Raw genomic sequence first — 23690 nt, 5'->3', positions numbered from 1 at the left:
AAGTGATTCTCCTGCCTCAGTCTCCCTAGTAGCTGGGATTATAGGAATGTGCCACCATGCGTGGCTAATTTTTGCATTTTTAGTAGAGACGGGGTTTTACCATGTTGGCCAGGCTGGTCTCAAACTCCTGACCTGAAGTGATCCACCCGCCTCAGCCTCCCAAAGTGCTGGGACTACAGGCGTGAACCACCACATCTGGCCCACTTATGGTTATTTAAATTCCACTTAATTAACATGAAATACAATATAAAATTCAGATTCTTTCTTGCAGCAGCTACATTTTAAGTGTTCAATAGCCACATGTGACTAGTGGCTAACTTATTGGATGGCACATATAGAACATTTCCCTTATCGTAGAGAGTTCTCTTGGACATGCTATAGGAGAAAGCTTAAATCCCCTCTTTTAGAGCCCCAACCTGGTTGTATTTGTTAAGGTTCTTGCAGGTGCAAGCAACATAAATCTGCTTGAGGTAGATTTTTCTTCTTCTTTTAAGGTGGAATAGGAAGGTAGTTGTGGGCCTTATTGGAAGATATAAATACCCCACGAGATCAAAAGGACAGCTGGAAGAACCAAGGGCAGCTCTGATGACTTTGGCAGCAGGCTCTTGTGGCCTTTCCTCTATGGAGCTGCCAGTGGTCTTCAGTTTCCATGTTTTTTTTTTTTTTTTGAGACAGAGTCTCACTCTGCCGCTCAGGCTGGAGTGCAGTGGCGTGATCTCAGCTCACTGCAACCTCCACCTCCTAGGCTCAAGCGATTTTCTTGCCTCAGCCACCCCAGTAGCTGGGGCTACAGGTGCCCACCACCACGCTTGGCTAATTTTTGTGTTTTCAGTAGAGACGGGGTTTTGCCATGTTGGCCAGGCTGGTCTAGAACTTCTGACCTCACGTGATCCACCTACCTCGGCCTCCCAAAGTGCTGGAATTATAGGCGTGAGCCACTGCACCTGGCTAAGTTTGCATGTCTTTTTGTTCCAAGTCTCAAAAATCAGGAAAGAGAATCTGATCGGCCCATGTCGGGACAAGGGTTCACTTGGTCAACTGTGGCTGGTGAAAATGTGGCAACTGGGTCCTCAAGGACAGAGGACAGCATGGCTACCGGTCGCCCATCCCAGTGTCTTCCCAATGATCCTGGAGAACGAGGAGTCACTCTGAGTGGGACCACAACCTCCATAAGGATCCAGGGTACTGGATGAAGGTGTCCCTTTAGTGGCTGATCCAGAACCCTCCATTGTACCATAAGAACTGCAAATGCTTTGATCTTAGCTTTACACAAACATGCTATTTCTTTTCACTCATTTGGAAAAAAACAATTATTGTGGCCTTACTTGGTGCACAGGTGCTGGTATAGATGTTCTGGGACATATAAAAGGGAAGAAGATATGTTTTGTTGCAAATATATCCAACCCCTGAATACAGACCTTTTCTATCCAAAACTGAATAATTTGAGAACTGAAAGGAGGCTGGCTTCTTTGCTGCTTCTTTCTTTAACAGCCTTAAGAAATATTTTTATGATTTTGCTGCTTCGTCATTATGAAAAACGAAACAAAACAAACAGCCCTCGAATCTGAGGCCCTCCTTTCAAAGAATCCCATTTACTTGAACAAGATCTTACTGTCAGAATCAGGGATGGTGTTTATATTATCCTCCTATAGCCCCAAATTTTTTGTTACTGAGAAAAATCCTATCATTTTTCACTTTCATGAATAGTTCATCCAAAAAGATTTTTCCAACTCCAATCATGTACATTTTATTTAAGTCTGTGAAGACACGCCTCAATCATCCCACTACCTTGGACTCTAGGATTGCAGCAAAATTCCTCCCAAAGACTTCGAGTCCCCTTAAAACAGGCTATCTACCACAAAGAAGCCAGTTCATTTCGGAGAACTCAGTTTAGATTAAACTTTCTCCTACTTTAAATTTAAAAATATTACACATGTGAAGGCAGGCACGGTGGCTCACGCCTGTCATCCCAGCACTTTGGGAGGCCGAGGTGGGTGGATCATGAGGTCAGGAGATCGAGACCATCCTGGCCAACATGGTGAAACCGCGTCTCTACTAAAAAATACACAAATCAGCTGGGTGTGGTGGCGGGTGCCTGTAGTCCCAGCTACTCAGGAGGCTGAGGCAGGAGAATCACCTGAACCGGGGAGGCGGAGGTTGCAGTGAGCGGAGATCGTGCCACTGCACTCTGGCATTGCGACAGAGCAAGACTTTGTCAAAAAAAAAAAAAAAATTACACATGAATAATTAAAATGATTGCATTTGTGGTTAAAAAATTAAATTATGAATGATTCCAAATTTAATAATCAGGAAACAAAGGGAGGAGTATATAAAGAGGATGACAGCCAAAATGAATCTCCTGGCTAATGAAACAGTGGAGATTTTAATTTGGAGTTGCCCACTCCCAACCCTCCACTCAGAACACACATCCATCAAGTTTCTGATGAGTAAAAAGGACCGTGGTTTATCATGCCACCAGGGCGCTCATTAAAGATGACAGTAGATTTTGAGTTGGTGGAAGAAACTGGCACACAATAGCATGGCAGACTTTCACATTTCCTCTCATGCCTCCCTTCTGGCTATTTTCTTTATTTCTTTCTCTCTTTCTTCTTTCTCTCCTTTCTTCTTCTTTTTTTTTTTTTTTCTTTTTTGAGACAGAGGCTCCTGCTGTCATCCAGGCTGGAGTGCAGTGGTGCGATCTCAGCTTACTGCAACCTCTGCCTCCTGGCTTCAAGTGATTCTCCTGCCTCAGTCTCCTGAGTAGCTGGGACTACAGGTGCATGCCACCATGCCCAGCTAATTTGTATTTTTAGTAGAGATTGGATTTCACCATGTTGGCCAGGCTGGTCTCGAACTCTTGAGCTCAAGTGATCCGCCCACCTTGGCCTCCCAAAGTGCTGGGATAACAGGCATGTGCCACCATGCCTGGCTAATTTTTTGTATTTTTAGTAGAGACGGGGTTTTGCCATGTTGGCCAGGTTGGTCTCAAACTCCTGGCCTCAGGTGATCCACTCGCCCCGGCCTCCCAAAGTGCTGGAGTTACAGGCGTGAGCCAGCGCACCTGGCCTCCCTACTCATTATTTTTAATTGCACTGAAAAATAGTGTAACCGTTGTTTCGAAGAGGTTCCAATTTTTCGATACGCTCACAGTGCTTCAACATCTTTCCATGACCATGATGGGATTCAAACACTGAACTTGAATATGCTGCCATGTTTGAAACTTGAGTTATTCTGAGAAAGCTTGTCTGTAAAGCCCTCAAGTACAGCAGCCAAATCATTTTTCTCCCTCATTTAGATTCTCTTTTACTAATGGAAAGTACCCATATTTATTCTTGTATTTTCTTTTTTTGAGATGGGCTGGTCTGTCACTCAGGATGGAGTACAGTTGCACAATCATGGCTCTTTGCACCCTCAACCTCCTAAACTCACGCAATCCTCCCACATCAGCCTCCCAAGTAGCTGGGACTACAGTCACATGCCACTATGCCTGGCTAATTAAAAAAAAAAAAAATTCTGTAGAGACAGAGTCTCACTGTGTTGTCCAGGCTGGTCTTGAACTCCTGGACTCACGCTATCCTCTTTCCTCGATCTCCCAAAGTGCTGGGATTACAGGTGTAAGCCACCATGCCTGGCACATTCCTGCATTTTTTTCTCCCTAGCTCCATTCTCTTTTGTGTTACATAAAAGTATTTACTTCCCCTGTTTGGACATGTAGTTTATTATTTTGTTAGAGCAGTTTGCCTGTTCTCTTTTGCTGATGGAAGAGTGTTACCTTTTGAGCAGTTTTTGGTCCTGGGTATTAATGCAACCATCCCAGGGATGGCAGTACCTTCCACTAAACCCATTTCCAGTTCATTTGCATTGCACAATATACATTTCCATATTTGTGTCTAGATCTAAGAGGAGCTGAAGATCATTAAAATTCTTACTATTCTGAATGCTCAAAAATCTTCAGAAAATTCATTGGCTGTCTCAAGAATACCGTGATGCCTTTACCTTGCATATCCTTGTCTGTATTTTGGAGACTTTGAGTAATTATGCAATGACTTACTATAGGGCAAATTAAGGAGTTACTGGGGTTGAAATAAATTTTCTAATTATAAGTTACAAGTTAAATGTGAGGGGGAAATGGCTTTTATATTTGCGGTAAGTAGATCAGTGCTTGCATATTCAAAGAGGGTGCATACAATTGTTAATTTTTTATTACAGTAGTTCCCAGCGGTGATGAATATCATTATCAAATAGTGTTGACAATCATTTTCTGTTTTCAAAATTGAAGATTTCAGTGTGATTTCGTTAACTTCCTATTTGCTCAAGGTTGTGTTTTTATAATACAAGTAGTAACATTTTTATATCTGTAGTAATTCATGGGTCAAAATATTGTAGGCATGACTTGGGAACAAATCTGCCAAATTGTTTAATTTTTTTTTTCTGCAGCTAGTCACACACATTTGACTGATCTTTTCAAATTACTTACTGAAAAGAAACAGAAATGTGGAATTTATTTGCATTCGTTCTAGCTGAGTCTCATCACTCCAGTGATAGCATTTACTGCACTTTTGCTTTTTATTTGAAAACGAGTTGTCACTCCTTCTGGTGAAAAGTTCAGTCTCTGCTCTTCAATCTATCCCATCCATTCTGTTCTTGCTAATTGCGCATTTTCTTGGGGTACTATTTGCCTCTTATTCAACATGTCAGCTTTCTTTGAATGAATTTCAAGGTGTTCTAGGAAATGGTGAACTGGGTAAGACTTGAACTGCTTTAGTTCCTCATTGAGAAACAATGAGCAAAAGCACAATGAGGTAAGTGTTTTCAGGAGGAGACATTCAACGTGCTTGGGAGCACAGGGAAGAAAGATCCAGTGGTTGGCAGTTCGGGGTTCAGGGTGGAGAGATAGGGGAAGGAGGTGACTTTGCAGCAGGGTCTTGAAAGAGTGATAAGATCAGAAGGAGTGAGAGCTGGGCGTGGTAGCTGATGTCTGTAATTTCTTTATTTTCTATAAAGCCTCCTTTAATTAGTATCCATGATATTATTTTATATCCCTCACTTGATAAATTCTTCCCAGAATTCTGAGATAGGAAAAAATCTCCTGTCTCATGAAAAACTGGAATGTTTATTTTAAACAATCATAAGATAAGGGTAACTTGTAGTGTTTCCCTTTTTGCCTTGGCTATTGGGAAACTCAGAAAGTATTTTTATTTCTTATATAGCAGCTATCATCCTTGACACAGCACTTCTGGTACAATTCTTTCTTTTCCATGGCCCTTCTTTCAGCCACATAGCTGTAGGTCTCTTATTTTTGTTAAAAAAAAAAAAACTATTTTGTATGTCTAGGGTATAGACAAAATACTTGTCCACAAACCTTAAAGAGATGAGGTGAAGAACCTCATAGAATATCCACTGAGGTACATAATTTAGGTGGTTCATACGGCCACCATCTTGGGCAGAAATCTGTGAGAAAGTCATGTTCTCTTCCAGTGACCACAGTGCAATTTCTGCTTCCACCACACACATGGTGTGAGACATTTAGAAACCACAATAGTTAAACAAATCTAATCATATATTTAAACTATTAGAACCAGTTCCAAATATCAGCGGGTCTGCAAGCATCCCTTCGCATCACATATAAGGTCTGACATCCAAGGCCCTAATACGTTTCAAACTCCAACTCTTGTGCAAGTTATCTCTCTGTTCTTATCTTTACTTCTTTTGTAAAGAATTGACACTAAGCTGGCTCTTAATCTAACCTCTCTGGCAGAGTTGAAAGAGTGTCCAGTCCTTTAGGGAAAGTGGGTCATAGAAATGCCTAATTTTCAGTCCAGGCTTGTTCACTACATCTAGGTTTCTTAAATTTATAGAATATTTTGCAAGCTGGGCTATTTGTTCCCAATTCAGCCATTCAAATAAACAAACATGTATTTAGCCCTAGTAAATGTGTCCTTGGTGCCTGGGTGTGGGAGTGAGGGTGGGGTTGGAGACCAGAGATTAAGAGACTTCGTATTTCTCTCAGTAACAGGAAAAAGGATGAGGGTATACAGCAAAAAGAGAATGAGGTAAGTGTTTTCAGGAGGAGACATTCAACGTGCTTGGGAGCACAGGAAAGAAAGATCCAGTGGTTGGCAGCTTGGGGCTCAGGGTGGAGAGCTAGGGGAAGGAGGTGACTTTGCAGCAGGGTCTTGAAAAAGTGATAAGATCAGGAGGAGTGAGAGCTGGGCATGGTAGCTGACGTCTGTAATTGTAGCACTTTGGGAGGTGGAGGTGGGAGTATTGCTTGAGGCCGGGAGCTTGAGACCAGCCTGGGTAACATAGTGAGACCTCATCTCTACAAAAAAAAAGAAAAAAAGAAAATGCCTGGTGAGGTGGCAAGTACCTGTGGTTCCAGCGACTTGGGAGGCTGAAATGGGAGGATTGCTTGAACCTGGATGCTGGAGGCTACAGTGAGCCATGATCACGCCACTGCATTCCAGCCTGGACTGCAAAATGAGACACTGTCTTTAAAAAAAAAAAAAAAAGAGAGAGAGAGAGAGGGAGGAGGTGGGTTGAAAGAGTCAAGGGGAAGGCAAAATGAGAAATGACAAGGTGATTTAAGGTGTAAATACCCGATAACTGAACAATGGAGTAGAAGACAGGGCCAGTTATGAAAATGAAACCCGGGAATTTAGAGAAGCTTTGCGCCCATGGTGCAGGGCCTGGCACCAGGGAGTTAGACTTTCTGACAATGTGGACAACAAGGAAGGATATCATTGTTTCTGAGCTGAGTGGACACAGGCTGTGAGCAGTTGATACAGGAAGATGACCACTGATGCCCTGTGTGAGACAGTTTGGAGATGGGAAAGGCTGGAGGAAGGGAAATAGACAGCAAAGTCCACTTCTTTTCTTGCATGTTTTAAATTAAATTGAATTAAACATTACACATTAATGAGAAGATAATAGAATGGATATACCCAGAGAATTCATTCTAACCAGTGCAGTCAAACATCAGATTAAAACATTGGATTAGGGCCTTCTGGCTCTTTCAGAATTTCTGAAGGAAAGCTTGATTGTGTAGTTTAGATTTAGTGCATGATTTTTTAAAAAAATGTTTTATTTTTGAGACAGAGAGGGTCTCAGTTTGTTGCTCAAGCTGGAGTGCAGTGACACCATCACAGCACCAAGCCTGGCTAATTTTTTATTTTATTTTTCATAAAGATGAAGTCTCCCTATGTTGCTCAGGCTGGTCTCAAACTCCTGGACTCAAGTAACCCTCCTGCCTTGGCCTCCCATGAGCCACTGTGCTTGGCCCAGTGCATTTTTGCTGAGGACACTTCTCCTAAAATCCCTTTTAATTCGCTCCTAATTTTTTTTCTCTTTTCTGTTCAAGAACTTTTACAAAACTGCCACCGAGGCTGAATGCACCCTCATTCCCGGGGAACATGGGCAGAGGGCCAGTCGGTTGTCTGTTTCATGACAGAACAATGTTCCTATGTACTGGAGCTTTGGACAAAAAGAACCCATCATGGGTACTCAATATCTGACCCTCATTATGTAGCCATTGAGACCCTCTGCCCACCTACAAAAACAAATTCTTAAGAGTAAATGTCAAAGAAATAATATACATATGTATAATGGAAGGCATACACACAAATGTAGATACATAATGGATAATGGATATCCTATTGGATAATAGGCATGTTCAGGTAATCCCTTAATTTAATCGATAGTTTTAACTTTTTTTCACCCATTGATAACAAAACAAAAACCAACCAGCCAAACAAACAAATCTTACCTCTGTCCTTGTCCCTGCAAAGTTGCTGGCTTACTGGAATGGTTCAAACACCGCAGCAGCAGGCAACAAAAGGCTAAAACTCCCAGGATCATTAGCATCTTAGAAGTGGCTAGAAAGGGGAGAAACCTCTTAACTGCTGATATGTAATTAGAGGGGCCTATGTGAAAACATAGATGCCTTTGTGGGTATTGGCAGGTGTAAGGATTTCTACTTGTATCTTGACTAATCCGGGACAAACGAAAACTCCAAATCTCCATTTAAGTAGGACCAACTTTCACGGACTTTTTCCACTTTCCAGAGCCAGAGATTAAATTATTGATTAATGAATTAAAGCATGAATTGTTACAGCTACTTTCAGTGGGAAACACTGAGGTATACAACTACTTCTATGGAACATACAGCCACTTGCAATAGGTTACTTTTGTCTTCTCTCTTCTCCTCCTGCAACTTATTACAAATCTAAAATACCTTACTTTTAGGATTATGGTTTCAAATTATATCTATTTTTACATGTTACAGAACTATCCCCAAGAGACTGCCTGCATTAGGGAAAAGCTGATATGTCTATTTGCACATAAGTACCCAAGAGACACTGATCTGTTTACAGGATGTGCTGCTCCTCGTTGAAGGTAACTTGCTCTGAAGCTACATTCACATAGGAGTGGGGCTGAATACACTTTCCCATGGTGTTCATGTCTCCTCCAGCCTTATTATTTTAAGAGCCAGATTCTAGAAATATCAGTCGCTCTTGGCAAGTTCTGCCTCTGTTGGGGGCTCTCTGCAAACTCTGCTTTCAAAATGCGTGATGCTTTAGGTTTTTTGAACAAAACAAAAAAGTACAGTAAGACAACTACGATTCTCATCACTGCCTGCCCAGTTGACAGCTTCTCACCTGACTTCCTATGATATATCTTTTGTTTGAAAGTTCCCTGTAATCTAATGGCAGCTGCTTTTAGTTCTTTGAATTCACTTATTTTCCTTGTATGATGAGGTATCATGGCTATAGCTTAGGAGGATTTGCTAAGCTCTCAGATCTCATTCTTGGTAACTTTTCCTTTAATTCTACATCAAGTAAGGTCATACGGATTGAACATTCTATGTATGGCAGGTATAAAGTGTCACATCCATACTTGAGATTTCATCCTTTTCTTGACTGATATAGTTAGAATTTTGGACCAACATGAAGCCATACATTGTACATTGAGTCTTCTGTAATGTGCTGGTAACCATCTCCATTTAGCGGTTCAATAATTTTTGACAATACACCTGCCAAGCTAGCTTTCCAACTTGCCTTCTATAGAGAGTTTCGTGTTGAAAATTCCCTAGAGACGTGGCTATGACTTAGGTGTCTTTCAGAGTGACTGCTCTTCTGGTTCATGTACAAAGTGGGGCCAGGCTCAGTGGCTCACTCTTGTAATCCCAACACTTAGGGAGGCCAAGGCAGCTGGATAATTTGAGGCCAGGAGTTCGAGACCAGACTGGGTAACATTGTGAAACCCTGTCTCTACTTAAAAAAAATTTATATATATATATAAAAATTAGCTGGTATGGGGTTCATGCCTGTAATCCCAGCTATTTAGGAGACTGAGGCATGAGAATCCCTTGAACCTGGGAGGCAGAGGTTGCAGTGAGCCGAGATCATGCTACTGCACTCCATCCTGAGTGATGGAGTGCGACCCTGTCTCAAAAAAAACCAACTCCCAAAACAACAAACACACAACAAAACAAAGCAGCCCTCTCTGGTATGTTTGCTTTTTTGAGAATTGTTACCCACAGAAACAGTTCCTGAATAACGACCTCAATAATTTTTAAGTACATTTGCAACTTGTTGACTTGCGGAATTCCTAGAGGACAAAAAGCATGTGTTAATACATCCTACTAGGTCTTACATCTGAAAACTTGGGCTATCAAAGCACAATGAATTCAAATGACCTTGATATAAAACTTTGTCTTCTTACTTTGGAGAAGAGTCATGTGATCCTTGTTTTGAGTTTTGAGTTTTGTTTTGCTTGATATTACAGGAGAGTACACCTTGGCAACTCTCCTGGAGAACTTTGGTGTTCCCCTCAGTTTTATCTAAGTCTAACATACTTACCGTTCATTTTATGCCATTTGTCTTAAGTCAGGCCCTTTGGTTTCAGCTTCCTTTACTAAGCCTTGCATTCTTCCATTCAATTCATAGGCATACACTACTCTTTAGTCCTACAATATACTAAGTTGACAGTTGGCAGTTATTAGGCTCTTATTATAAATTGGGTACCATTGTAATTATATGCATTAACTCACTTACTCTTCACAACAACCCTATAATTTAGGTATTAGTGTTATTTCCACTTTACAGAAATGGAAATCGAGTCTCTGGGAGATTAAGTCACTTTCACAGCTCCTAAATGAGGAAGCTAGTATTCAAATTAAGACTCATCTGATTCCAAAGCCATAAGGATATACGGCTTCCCTACATAACTCCAGGCAGACTCTCTCTGGTTAGAAATGTACAGTTCTTCAGTCAAAGGAGTATATGTTCTGAAACGAAATTTGGAGACCACAAAATTAAAGATAAATAGCAGATCTAGTCCCAATTTTTTTTTTTTTTTGTATTTTTTATGTCCGATTCTCTAGACACTCCTTGGGTTTGTTAATTTATTATTATTTTTTCCTGTTCTAAGAAATGCTATTTCTGCTTAAGTGCTGCTGGATTTGGAAATCATTTTCATGACTAAATATTTGTCTGCCTGGTAAGAGCCCAGCGTAGGGCTGTGCTGTCCGTAGATACTCAATACTGATTAATGGATGGCCGTGCATGTCTGTGTGGGAGTCGTGTGCTTAGGATCTGTTCAGCTCTCCGAAAGCAACAGAAATGATGTGGGGAAGAAGAAAATCACAGGATAGTGATCCAACCACGATCACGGCTTTCTGGATTGGACTTCATCTTCTGGAGGGTCCACAAGGTCCAGGTCCAGGTGCAATGGGAGTAGGGAGCCTGGTGTTTTCTTGAGAGATGGTTGGGAGATGCTGCAGAAATGAGATTCCAGGGCCCACTTCCAAGATTCTTATCGAATATGAGAGAAAACTTGGTTCTCTAATGAGGACTGAAGAAAATCAAATATTTTTTTAATTGACACGTTTTCTATTATTATATATATAAAGATGATGAGTAATATGCCATATCAGATGGTTTATCCAAACTGTCAGAACAAGAGCTGAAGCGTGAGTAACTTTGCAGAGAACCTTCTGGGAAATTCAAGCAGTAGAAAGTGTCAATAACCAGCCATAAGTTCGTTTACTACCAAGTCATCCTTGAAAATTGTGGGGGAACCAAAAGGTTCCCCCAAAGTGCACAGTGAGATACTTCTGGAGGAGAGGAAGGAGACCAAGAATTTAAATTTGCTTCACTACAGAGCCAAATATCCATGTGTTGCCCAGGCTTGTGCAGTTAATAGAAAGTCTGGGGTCAGCCACGTGGCCTGGGAGGGAGTGACTTCATGATAAATGATGACTGCTGAGTGCCTTTCTAAATCTCAGCATAGCTTTAAAATATGAGGGCACTCACTTGCAAAATCAAATTTGCTTTGGCGTCAGAGAAAGTAGGAGGAAAGCCTCAGTTACTAGAACTAATATGGCCAGTCTCGGGCTGGGATGGGATATATCCATATTGTGTAGAGGGGAGTACAGCAGCAAGCTCATTGAATGGCACTGATCCTCCTGGAAGCTCTCTGTTTTGGTCTCATCATCTGCATGAACAGAGGGTCCATTTCAACTCTAATATTTTATAAGCATTGATGAGCATTTTATGAGCATTTGACTCCAATATATCTTAAGCGTTAGTCAATGGGAAAACTCCATATAGCTTGAGGTTTTGATGAGAACTTCTCTATACATCTCTACCTTTTAAAAACTCCTTTTGTGTCACCTACAGAACTCTTCATAGCAATAGAGAGGCCTTATGAAATTTGATAATTTGGTGCATCAGAGTTTTATTAATATCCTACCCCCCCCCCCCCCCCCCAGTGCTGGCAGCAAACCTCACCATTTTGTCCTCCAAAAGGAAGGTGATTTTTAAGAAGCAATCCAGAAGCTGTGTTAGGAAAGTAAGTATTATGGCCAGGAGACAACTTATTATGTGTTTGCTCCTTAAAAATATGAAAATAAGGCAGCTCATGTGAACAAAAATATTATGGAAATATGTGTATAATTATGGCCAAGCAATAGGCGCGCATTTATAAATCCACTACCCTAAAATAAAAGTTAAGGGCTTGAGAAGTGGGAAGGCCTATTTTCCAATACCAGGAGCAGTGTGGCTCTCTCAGTAGCCAGGAGGTGGAGACCCCCACCCCGCTGAGCCGCACAGCACACCTTTTAGGGTTGATTCTCCCAGCCAAGGCCTGAAGGAGCTACTGACATTTCTCTTAAAAGAATCCATCAGTCTTTGTTTCATTCTGTCTGCTCATTTGACCTTATTTTGTTTTGAAACAGAGAAGAAAGAAAGAAAGAAAGAAAGAACTAAATTGGTGGGGTGGACTGGAGTAGGCTGGGGGGCGGGGAGATTGAGGCACAGGGAGGAAAGGAGAAGTCCATGCTGTGACACCCGCAGACAAGATCACAGGCTGCTGATCGTCACCCAGGATGTTACTGTTTGCTTGCTGTAGTCTTATTTGTTCCTGCTTTTCTCATTTCAGATTCTCACCCTGATGTAATAAGTCACCGTCTTCCCAGCCATCATCCTCGTATTGACAAGCAAATGTCACCCACGTTTGATTGACATCTGTTGCTCCTGAATGCAAAAGTATGATTTAGGAATCAGTTCTACTTATTTATTTAAAGCCATTCTTGTGTGTCTTATGTATTTGTTGGTGGGGTAACTTGCCTGATATCTACCCTGGAGGCCTTCCAGTAATATGATAAACCATGCTGTTCCTTCTGCAGCTCACCCACTGAGAATGGGGGCTCTTCTTTCTTGTATTTCTCCTACTTCTCCCCTCCCTCAATGTATATTCGGGAAATCTGCTATGGAGTTTATAGAACTCTTTCCATATGCTAGGAAAAGACCTTGCCCAGCACTTGTGCAAAAGCTTCTTGCTTGATCTTTTGACGCCATTTTGACAAGTGATTATTTCTTGTACATTTAGCGACTTTAAGTAAACGCAACTTCAGGGCCATTGGCGGTATCCCCCGAAAGACTGCTAGAACTGTAAGACTGTAAGTAGAGTACGTATGTATGCACTCACCACAGTGCAGCATTTGTAAAAAGGACCAACCCCCTCCTCCCCCAGATGCGGTGGACATGTTCATTTAAAATCATTCAGAAATGTTCTTTGGCTTTTCAATATACCTCACTGTTCTTGGGGTAACATCTTATTCATTTAGAAGGCAGAGGAGGAAAACCATCAGGTTAAAAGAAAATCACATCTACCATCTGGAAAATTCTAAAAGGCCCTCCTTCTGTTAACAGTGGCATTTTGAAAACACCTGAAGCACTGATTGTAGAGGAGCTAGCAAAGAAACATTGTCAACTCAGCCACCCTCCTTTCAACCTTCACCTCCACCCTCCAACTGGGGCTGCTGGCAGTGGGGAAATCCGGGATTTAGGTGTGACCCTTGAGCTCTGAAAGCTGTCGCACAGCTGTCTCCCTCCCCCAGGTGGGTCCAGCAGGACCTGCCATCGCTTGGTTCAGCAAGGGAGTATTCAGAATCTCACTGTTCATCCATGTGCAGAGAGAGAAAAAAAGAGAGGCCGAAAAAAAAAATCCCACATTGTCAGAGTAATGCCAAACTCTCTCTGAGTGGGATGAGCAGAGCAGATGCTGCAATGAGATGCCAAAGCGGCTCCCCTTCCTCTGTGCCTTGGGTGCCTATAAATTGCTCCGGCGCGCGTTTGTCAGCCTCCTCTTCTCCTGGCAGGTGGTACCCAGGCAGAATTCTGCCTTCAGTCTCTCTCTCGCTCCGCTCCCGGCCGTGAGGCGCTCGCCGCTGCTCGCTCGCTCCTCCGCCCCAGCTCTGAGCCTCGCCGTGCCGACCGTGCCCGCCGCCGCCGCCGCTGGGCGCACCCGGGGGACGCCCGGGCCCACGCGGGGCTTTGGGGTGCGCGTCTATTCGAGTTGTGGTGGTGGCAAAGGAGGAAGAGAGAAAGGAGGCAATAATAAAAAAAAAAGGCAGCGGACGGGCGAACTGAGCGAGCGAAAGAAGAGGAGGAGGAGGCAGAAAAAGGCAACTTCAGACGGAAAGTTGGTGCGAACTGGCGCAGTCTGCAAAAACGGAAAAGTCGATCGCAGGCGGCGGCGGCATAAAAGTGTGAGCTGCCCGGGCGAGCTCAGGAGGCGGCGGCTGGCTCTGCCCTCCCGGCGGCCGCGCCGGCGCCGGCTGCAGCCACAGGTGCGAAGGAGCTCGCGGGGGGCGAGGGCGCCCCGCGCACCACTCCCCCGGCCCCCACCCCGGGCTCGGGACTTCGGCTCAAGTCACTGGGCGCCCGCGCTCCCTCCCCAGCCGCAGCCTCCGCGGGGGGAGCAGGAGTCGGCAGCAGCGGCCGGCGCACGCACGCCCAGGGGAGTTGGGGTTCGCAGGGGGTTGTTTTCGGCTCTGAAGAGGTCCCCGCCCAACCTTCAAAATTCTGTCCAAAAGCAGACAAGAGGATCGCCCCGCGCTGAGCCGGCTGGTGGGCAGCAGGAGGCGCCTGATCGCCGCCGGGGCGCTGGGGGTGGTGATGGTGCTGCTGCTGGTGATCCTCATCCCGGTGCTGGTGAGCTCGGCCGGCACGTCGGCGCACTACGAGATGCTGGGCACCTGCCGCATGGTCTGCGACCCCTACGGGGGCACCAAGGCGCCCAGCACCGCTGCCACGCCCGACCGCGGCCTCATGCAGTCCCTGCCCACCTTCATCCAGGGCCCCAAAGGCGAGGCCGGCAGGCCCGGGAAGGCGGGTCCGCGCGGGCCCCCCGGAGAGCCCGGGCCACCGGGCCCCATGGGGCCCCCGGGCGAGAAGGGCGAGCCGGGCCGCCAAGGCCTGCCCGGCCCGCCCGGGGCGCCCGGCCTGAACGCGGCCGGGGCCATCAGCGCCGCCACCTACAGCACGGTGCCCAAGATCGCCTTCTACGCCGGCCTCAAGCGGCAGCATGAAGGCTACGAGGTGCTCAAGTTCGACGACGTGGTCACCAACCTCGGAAACCACTACGACCCCACCACCGGCAAGTTCACCTGCTCCATCCCAGGCATCTACTTCTTCACCTACCACGTCCTGATGCGCGGAGGGGACGGCACCAGCATGTGGGCTGATCTCTGCAAAAACAACCAGGTGAGCGCGGGCGGGCGGCGGGGAGGGCGGGGAGGGAGCGCGGGAAGGTGCGGGCGAGAGGGAGGAGACCCCGGAAATGGGGGTGGGAGCCCGCCGAGGAAGGGCGCGGTGGCCGGGCTCCCTGGAGCGACGGCAAGGGGGGACGCTGTCCCACCCTGGAAAGGCGGGGGTCGTGCGCGCAGGAGGGCGCCCCGCGGCCTGGAGAGGGCGGTTCCGGAGTCTGGGACCCTCGATCGGTGCGCGCGCCTGCGAGCGCGACCCTCGAGGGGCGGGAAGCCGGGAGCTGGGTCCCGGGGACAGCTCGTGCGCTGGGGAGTCCCGGCGCGGGAAGCGACCCCTGGCCGTGGGATCCTCCGCAACATAGGGTAGCTTACGGGCTTTCTGGGGAGTGGAGAGGCCTGGGGGAGTCCGGAATGGGCGTGGCAGGGTGACCGACTCGGGGGTGGTAGACAAAGGCCGGAGGGAGAAACAAGGGCCTCGAAGGAATGAGTCCAAGCAGGGCTCAGCCACAGCGGAGGAGCGACCGTGGGGCTCGCCGTCGCCGAGTCCTTGCGGTGTCCCAGGCCGTGAAACTCACATATAGTCAATTTCAAGGCGCAAACTCCAGTTTCGTTTTCAGCCAAAAAATAGCGGAGGGGAGAGGCAAGGAGTGCTGATAACAAAAAGAATAGTTGAGATTCGGGGGTTCATGCGGTGAAACACAGCGCGCAGCCAGACTCAGAACCTAAACTCTCTATGGAGTCGGAGGACGCTCAGGCAGGTGGCCTGGGGGGCGACCGGTTCGAGCCCAGCCCCGGGTCTATCGGCCTCTGGACCAGCCGGCCAAGAGGATTTGATTCCCTGAGCCGGTCGGCGCCGCTACAAGGGCCACGCATGGGTCTGCAGTATTCTGCTGGGGCCACTTTACTTTGGAGAAATTCGAGGTCATTGCAAAACCGAAGCTTGTTTGATTTCTTAGTCAAAGGAGGAAAATAATATTTGTAACTACCTAAAAGTGTAATGGGACCTTCTGTGCACGCTGAATCAGTAGCCACTGAGGCGAGGCCTTGCAGCCTGCAGCCTGCGGTGTGGGCTGAGTTTCTCGGTTTTAACTTTGCTTATTGAGTGGCATAGGGGATGGCCCGCGATCCTGGCATCGCCATCAAGAGACCTCCTCTCCTGCAGCAACTTTGACTTAACGAGGTCTATTGGGCTTTAGGTAACTCGACCCCTGGACATTCAGAGATTCTTAGCTATAACCCAGGTTTCTGTTAAGCACCATTCAAGCAGGATTCGGAAGACCTACTTCAGTGTCAGAATTCTTTCAAAAGTGAAAGACCAAAAAAAAAAAAAAAAAAAATCCTAAATGCGTAAGAGAGAAAAAAGACAAAAAACGTCCTGTTCTCTACCCTATCCTACAAATAGCTTAAGGGACCCTCAGGACACATAGAACAAAAAGAGGAAAAATGGCCACCAGGAGGCACTGACAGGGTTGTTTATTATAGTTATTATGCATGAAAATAATATTAAGATAAATAAAAATTATTCACAGAACAGTAAAACAGTTATAGGCAAATGGCTAAAACGGGCAGGACTCACTGTACCAGAATGGAGCTATTGAATCACCCTCACAAAAAGGCTTATGAACAGTCCCTCAGCAGGCAGCCATGAGACACCCCTTTATTTGCAAATTGGCTCTCTTCTGACTCAAAGGTCAGGTCTGGAAAATACAATCGGGCTGAAGAGATGATTTTTAGAGGTATTAATTAAAATGAAATGATTCCAATTTTATCAGCAAATGTGTAAAAATGCTCACATCTTTAAATATCTGGAAATTGCAATTGCATGAAAAAAGCAGGGATTAATACATTTAAATTAGTTTAAATGTTGATGTCTAGACTGCTGAGCCTGTGTATATTACACTGATTTGAAGAAAATAACACCATGTAGGTGTTCTATGTGCGTTTTGTTTTTAAAATTATTTCATTGTTTGGGGTGTAAAATCTTCCTTTGTATCACACTAGCACACGCATTCCTTGAGGATCAGGAAAAATAGTAAGGTAAAACAGCTGACCTTATAATGTATAAGGCTTTTCATTGGTAATATTAAGCTGCTACTTCTGCAAAAGGTATGCAACAGGTAATTCAGAAAAATAAATCTATAGTGGTAAACATTTTTTTTTAGTTCAGTGTGGACTATTTTGGAAAATGGGTACTACACTACTACTGTTAAGGAATTTTATCTCTAGATTAGAACTATTTTGTCAAGTCCAGTCTGCAGGCAGTTACAAATGAGAAATCTTTTAAAATCTTTTTATTAATTTTAAATAATACTTCACTTTTGCTTTTCAATTATATTCCGGTCTGATCACTTCTTAGAATGGCAGGTTCCCTCTCTGAGCTGACTTAATTTTTCGTAAAACAGAAACTCAGAGATCCATGTCAGTGTAATAATGTTCTATGGATTAAGTGGATTTTGAGAAGCACAAAAATTAAACTAAAAATGCAGTTCCCTCTAAGAGAGAAACGCTTCTGAACTGTAACCATATGAGAGCCATTTTATTTATGCTTTGTGTAGAATGTAAGATCACAGATGGAAACATCAAAGACCAGTAAATTAACCTGATGTGCCACTTAACCTTTTGTTTATGATTCCACAGAAGTACAATGAAAATGAAATTACGAGAACTTCAGTAGCAATTAATTAAATTACAAATGTCACCATAAATATGATCTCTAATGATAGATCCTCACTAATAAGATAATGCTAAAACTATGCAACCTATTGCAGACACAGAAACATACCCCTAAAATGACCGCAGCTCTCATACTCCCCATGAAGCCATCAACCTAAATTTAATCCTACCATTTGTTGAAAGCCCATGACAGTGCATATTAAAGGTAAAAGTTCAACTCAAATAGCTTTACATTTGGAAAGAGGAAATCTCTTTAATGTTGGTAATCCTTTTAGCAGAAAACATAAAGAAAAATTGCTATTTGAATGCAATCACTCTAATGCCACTATAATAAATAAGCCACTCGAATGAAAACTAATACTGTTTCAGGATTAAAAGCATAAAATAATTAAAGACCAGTTGCTACTCTTAAAAATGTATTAGTTATGGCACCGATGCACATGAAATATTTTTAAAAGGATGAGTGGTTTGTGGGTTGGTATTTGCTTATTAGAGAGATCAATGACATGTCAAATTCATAATCTTTTTAGGGTTAAAGAAATATGGACTAAACATAAAGCAGAATCTAAATAGTTATCTTGTAATAAGAAAAGATATTAGAGTAAATTCAGGTGGAAATCGGTCGATTGCGCTGAAGAAAGGATGGATCTTATTCCCAGACAGAATGCTGAAATCACTGTACATTTAGGAATCTGGAAACAGCCTCCAGGGTGAACACATTACCTTCCTCAATAGTTTGATGGCTTGAAAGAATTGTTGAAGTCACTGAGCTGAATACTAGAGCTTGAAATTTCAAGTCCTGTTATATCTTTAGAGTATGATCAGGTGAGCAGCCATACCAAAATCATGCCAGGTACACTGGAGTATGGCAATTATTTAATTGGGACAGTCTTACGGTACAGTATAGGTTAAAATCTTAGAGAATTACATTCATTAAAAGCAACCACACTGGCTTGATCCAACAAAGGTGGTGGAAACTGTGAGGGTAACCTTTCAGTCTGTGGAATCACTCTAATGCATTCGCAGGTTTTTGTGGTTACGCCTACTGAATAAAAATGGTGACGTTCACTCGGTTTTGTGGTTACACCCTGGAGAATAAAAATGGCATTATATTTTTAAAAGGATTATTGTGTCTAAATCAAGTAATTTTAGTATGTCCTGTTTCTCCAATACCTTCATGTAGAAAACTATGTTAAAGCCCAGTAACCATAGAACATGTCCTAAATACCCAAAGCACTGAATAAAATATGTCTGGTTATTAGTAATAGCTGAGGAGTATATTATGAGTTGATAACTAATGTATTACTAATATAGCTCATGAATATTTTGTTTTTAATTTTTTTCACCATTAAAAATCCAAAGATGAGAAAAAAACACAAGTCATAATAGCAATATCCTTCTTGTAGATTTGTTTCCCTGGGAATTAATGGCTAGATGAAATTAATGAATCAAAGCATTCAACTCCTACAAACTCATGATTAATCTTTAGAAAATATTATGAAGTCAAACTGCATCATTATTTAATGGTCAAAACGGACCACTTTACTAAATTGGCATATATATTGGAGTCAGTGCTTCCAAGCATAATTACATGGTATATTGCTTTCACTATATTAGTGCCTGTTAGTACAGCGTTAAGCAATTCTAAATCCTTTAAGCCATTTTCTCCTTTTGCTATGTGATACCCAGAAAGACACTTTAAAGATACTACTCAAATGACTTTACAAGTTCAGCAGTGTTAAAGAGTCTTCTTTTTTTTAACATTTCAGCATTAACGTGAGACTATATCACAAGAAAATTTAATTGGAAAACTCATCATTTAAATTTTGAAAGAAATGCATGGAAATTCTTGACTTCTGTCTCATTTCCCTCATTTTGCCAAGTGATAAAATCCAGCATATTGTACCCCAAATCATGCATTATTACATAGTGCAGGTTTACAAAACCACTAAATCACTTGCTATGTTATTCAGGGAAATATCATTATAGTGGAATAGAAATGAAACAAGCCACAAAGTAGAAGATGTTTTACTGAAATAAATCAAATCTAAGTCTGCCTGCTGAAAGATTTTCCAAGGCAGAATCACAATATATCTAAATGAATATGAAGCCTAATTTGAGCTAAGGATCTGACAGAATGTCCACAATGCATGAGATGATAGGCAATTTGACTGTTTGTAAATGTCTATCAACTCACTAATGAGATCACAGGCTTACCATGGGCAGATTATAAGCAGCCTCTGTCCTCAAGTCAAGCCACATATTTAGAATCTCCTAAGTGTAAGTGGATATTCAACGAAATCATTCAAAAATTCTTGAAACTTGAGAGGCCTCAGAGCATGAAAATTTAGTCCTTTCTTTAACTTTTAGATATGTTGAGGTTAAATTCTTGATTTAAATGCACATGTCATAGTTAAGTAATAAAAAGACACGATGGAAAAAAGAACTCTGAAAACTCAGGTGATATAATCAAAGATGTATAAATGAGCTAAGCTTCTGAAGCAGCCTGGTAAAGGGGGCTTTACATGAATTAGATTGGGAAAGCCCTAAATCAAAAGACTTTTTCTTTTTTTTTTTCTTTGTAAGTAGTAGAGGAGTTGGTATTTTCCTGGGTATTTTTAGCTATTACATACCTCAATTTTCTAATAATTGTGGTGAACAGCTGAACTTAGACTTGAACTTCTGTACTCATAAACAGCTGATTAGAATATTGCTATTTGGCTTAAATTAAAATGCAAAAAATACTATTAGTTTCATTTCAAAATGTGATTGGGCATAGGGATCAAAGGAGTTAGAAAAATGAGTGATACAGGAAGATAATAAATTGTATGCATAGTTTAGAATGTGTAGTTAGATAAGACTGTCAGAATGGTCCCCACTGAAGCACTATTTTGTCCCTTTCTGTCCTCCTTCTCACTAACGTAGCTGAAACTGCCACAGCACTATCCTCATAAAGCTCTGAGGTCAACATGGACTTTGCTATGCTCAATTCTGTACTATGGCAGCAAGTCAGCTTGTGATGCTACATGAATGGCAAAAAAGAAAACTTGAGAATTCTCGTTTATGCATCCTAATTCTTGTCTGTTTCACATAGGTGCGTGCTAGTGCAATTGCCCAAGATGCTGATCAGAATTACGACTATGCCAGTAACAGTGTGGTTCTTCATTTGGAGCCGGGAGATGAAGTCTATATCAAATTAGATGGCGGGAAAGCCCATGGAGGAAACAACAACAAATACAGCACGTTTTCTGGATTTATTATTTATGCTGACTGATAATGCAGAAACTAAGCTTATTATTCTGAGTTTGAACACTGGATTCGTATGGCTAACGTCAGTGAATCAAGGATCCCAGGGGATGCCAATGGCAGGGCACCTCAGTTGTGTATATGTGGGGAAATCAAATGCTACCTGACTCACATCTGTATCACTCAGAAACATTATGTAAAAAATATCAAAGCAAGATAAGCAGATGTGTGATCCACTACCGCCAAAGCAAATACTCCTTATCGTTAGTGTCCATGTGAATGAAGTCCTATATAGATCACAAATTTTTATAGACAAATCTAAGACATTGAATTATTTCTTCTATATATATGATACTTTGGTGTACTGTGATCTTGCTGCTTTTATCCATATGTCGGCTTTGGTTCTTGTGAGTTTACCTGCTTATTATGATACTTGGAGTCCATTCATAGTGTGGGGAAGAATGATTTTTGCCCCGCAGGAGAAGGTCTAATTGAAATAATGCTGCTTGTCCCCAAAGAAATTGTTTGCCTTGTACTCTTGTTAACTTTAGAGCTAGACCTGGGAATGATTCAACTTCAAGCCTTAACCTGGAATTTTCTGGATTTGAGGGAATTCCCAAGCCTATGATCATTTTCACATTTTCTTTTTCTTATATGAATTTTCTTTTCTCTCTTTTCTGGTGATAGTCTTTAAAAATAGAGATTGACAGTGTATCATAGGACCACCCTCTAAGTCTGAAAATGTGTGATTATGTACGGTATTTAGAAAAAGCCCTTATGTGTCCATTTTGTCAACTGAATACATTTAGATTCACTGGGAAAGTCAGAGAAATGTATTCTTTAGTATCAGATCAAACTGAGGCTTTTGCCATCTTTGGAAGAAAACATTATTCATAACCCAATGCACAAAGGTTTAATTTGAGCTGCTGCATACGTCACCAAGGGGACACTAGGTGAGGCCTTCAAATGATTACTACAAGTCTGTGGCCTGAGGTTATTTTAAAATTAACAATTTCGCATATAACCAATATGACAACAGAGTGTTTATATTTTATACAAATATCTGCTAAACATGCACACATATACTCACACACACATATATATATTAGATGAAATGTTTTATATATGTATAAAACATATACATATAAAACATTTATATATATGGCTTTATTCCACAGGGCACAGTGGCTGTATAGCCTCAAAATTTTAATATAAAAAAGTGTATGCATATATACACACACAAACATGCACAAATTATTTAACTTATTTTGGGTTAAAATATATTTTGAATGACTATATATGGAGTAGCAAAAACAGTTAAAATGACTTCTCTTTAAGAGTTATCCAGAAAATTAATTGTATTAGGTCAAAATGCCCTTTATTTCACAGGTCTGTAAGTTAAGGCTATGGTTGCTCTATTACCATATGCCAATCAATACTTTAACTGCATTCTGTGACAGACTGTTAATATGAGGACTGCAGACACCAAGTGGCTCTCCTTTGCAGTGTTTATGAATTACATGCATTTGAGCTATCAATTTTTTTTTCTTTTTTCTCAGGTAGAGTGAAGCTGACAGTACAGTAGATTTGGAGAGTAATACAAATCCTTTCTTTCTGGTTAGAACACACTGCCAAAAGCCATCTCTTTCATCTAAGGAAAAGATTAAAAATGCATGTTGATATCTCCTAACTATCACACAACTTCCACTATTACAATGAAAAATCTGTTCCCCTTTCATTGCCTCTGAAAACTCTTTGACAAGTAGATTTCGAAAACAGAGATTTTAAAAAAGTGCTTGCTTTACTGGTGAAGGACATTTGCATTTTTTTAAATTTATTTAAAGGAATTAGTTTGTTCTCCTGGCTCATTCCTCTGTGTTACTTTCTGTTCCAATACACAGAAAGCTTGATCATCTTTGATCAGCAGAAATATCTTTTATTTAGCAAAGCTCAACTTCCCAAGAGTTATGCATGGTGTGCCTATCTGAAGGTGGTGTTAGCTCTGTTGAAATGCCTGGGTCTGAGTAACTGTCATGATTTTTATGATTAAAAACAGACTCTTCATCAAGAATAATGACTAATTCTAACTGGCCTTTGTGATATGTAAGATAACTCATAAATGAATTGCAATGGATTTTATTTGGAATTAACTATATATTTATCAAAGAGGAATTGGCAGCAAGGGTTTGGAGAATATTTTTAGGTACCAAATAGCATAGTGAGGATTCAACCAAAAGATGAATTTACAAGCAGCAGTGCCCATCACCTAAGTGTTTTAACTAACAGTTTTTAAAAACGTTTTATTTACAGAAAATATCAGGGCTGGATACCTTTTAAAGAGGAGGCTCAAGTATCGGGCTGTCATTTCCAATAGATCTGACCTTTTCTTCAGATACATAAGCATTATTTTCTCTGTTTAGGTCCAAGGAAAAACAAAAGGTAAAGGAAATAAAGGGAATATATATAAGGCAAACATTTCTCTTTTTTTTTGCATTATATCTTACCAATTAATTAAATTGTGGCCTTTGTTATTATAAATGTAATGATTCATTAAACTATATTATGTAATATATTTTGACTTTTATGATTGAATTTTTATAATTCAGTAGTGTTATGTGTTCTTATACAAACTTTGCAAAACAGCAAAATGTATGGCAAGAATAGATACCGGAAAGCCAAAGATATCAAAATCATTTCATTAGAAGAATATAGAGATAGG

The 23690-nt window shown here is 42.0% G+C and overlaps 1 protein-coding gene across 1 annotated transcript; it reads left to right on the top strand.

Moving 5' to 3' along the window:
- Positions 1–13645: 13645 nt before the first annotated feature.
- C1QL3 (complement C1q like 3) lies at positions 13646–23543 on the top strand. The gene is made up of 2 exons (XM_031015560.3): positions 13646–15050; positions 20820–23543. The coding sequence occupies exons 1-2, from the start codon at positions 14463–14465 to the stop codon at positions 20997–20999; spliced, it is 768 nt and encodes a 255-aa protein (XP_030871420.1). The 5' UTR covers positions 13646–14462; the 3' UTR covers positions 21000–23543.
- The last annotated feature ends 147 nt before the right edge of the window (positions 23544–23690 follow it).

Source organism: Gorilla gorilla, chromosome 8, assembly GCF_029281585.2.
Source record: "Gorilla gorilla gorilla isolate KB3781 chromosome 8, NHGRI_mGorGor1-v2.1_pri, whole genome shotgun sequence".
In the NCBI taxonomy this organism is placed as follows: domain Eukaryota; kingdom Metazoa; phylum Chordata; class Mammalia; order Primates; family Hominidae; genus Gorilla; species Gorilla gorilla.
This window is presented reverse-complemented; position numbering and strand designations above follow the sequence as displayed.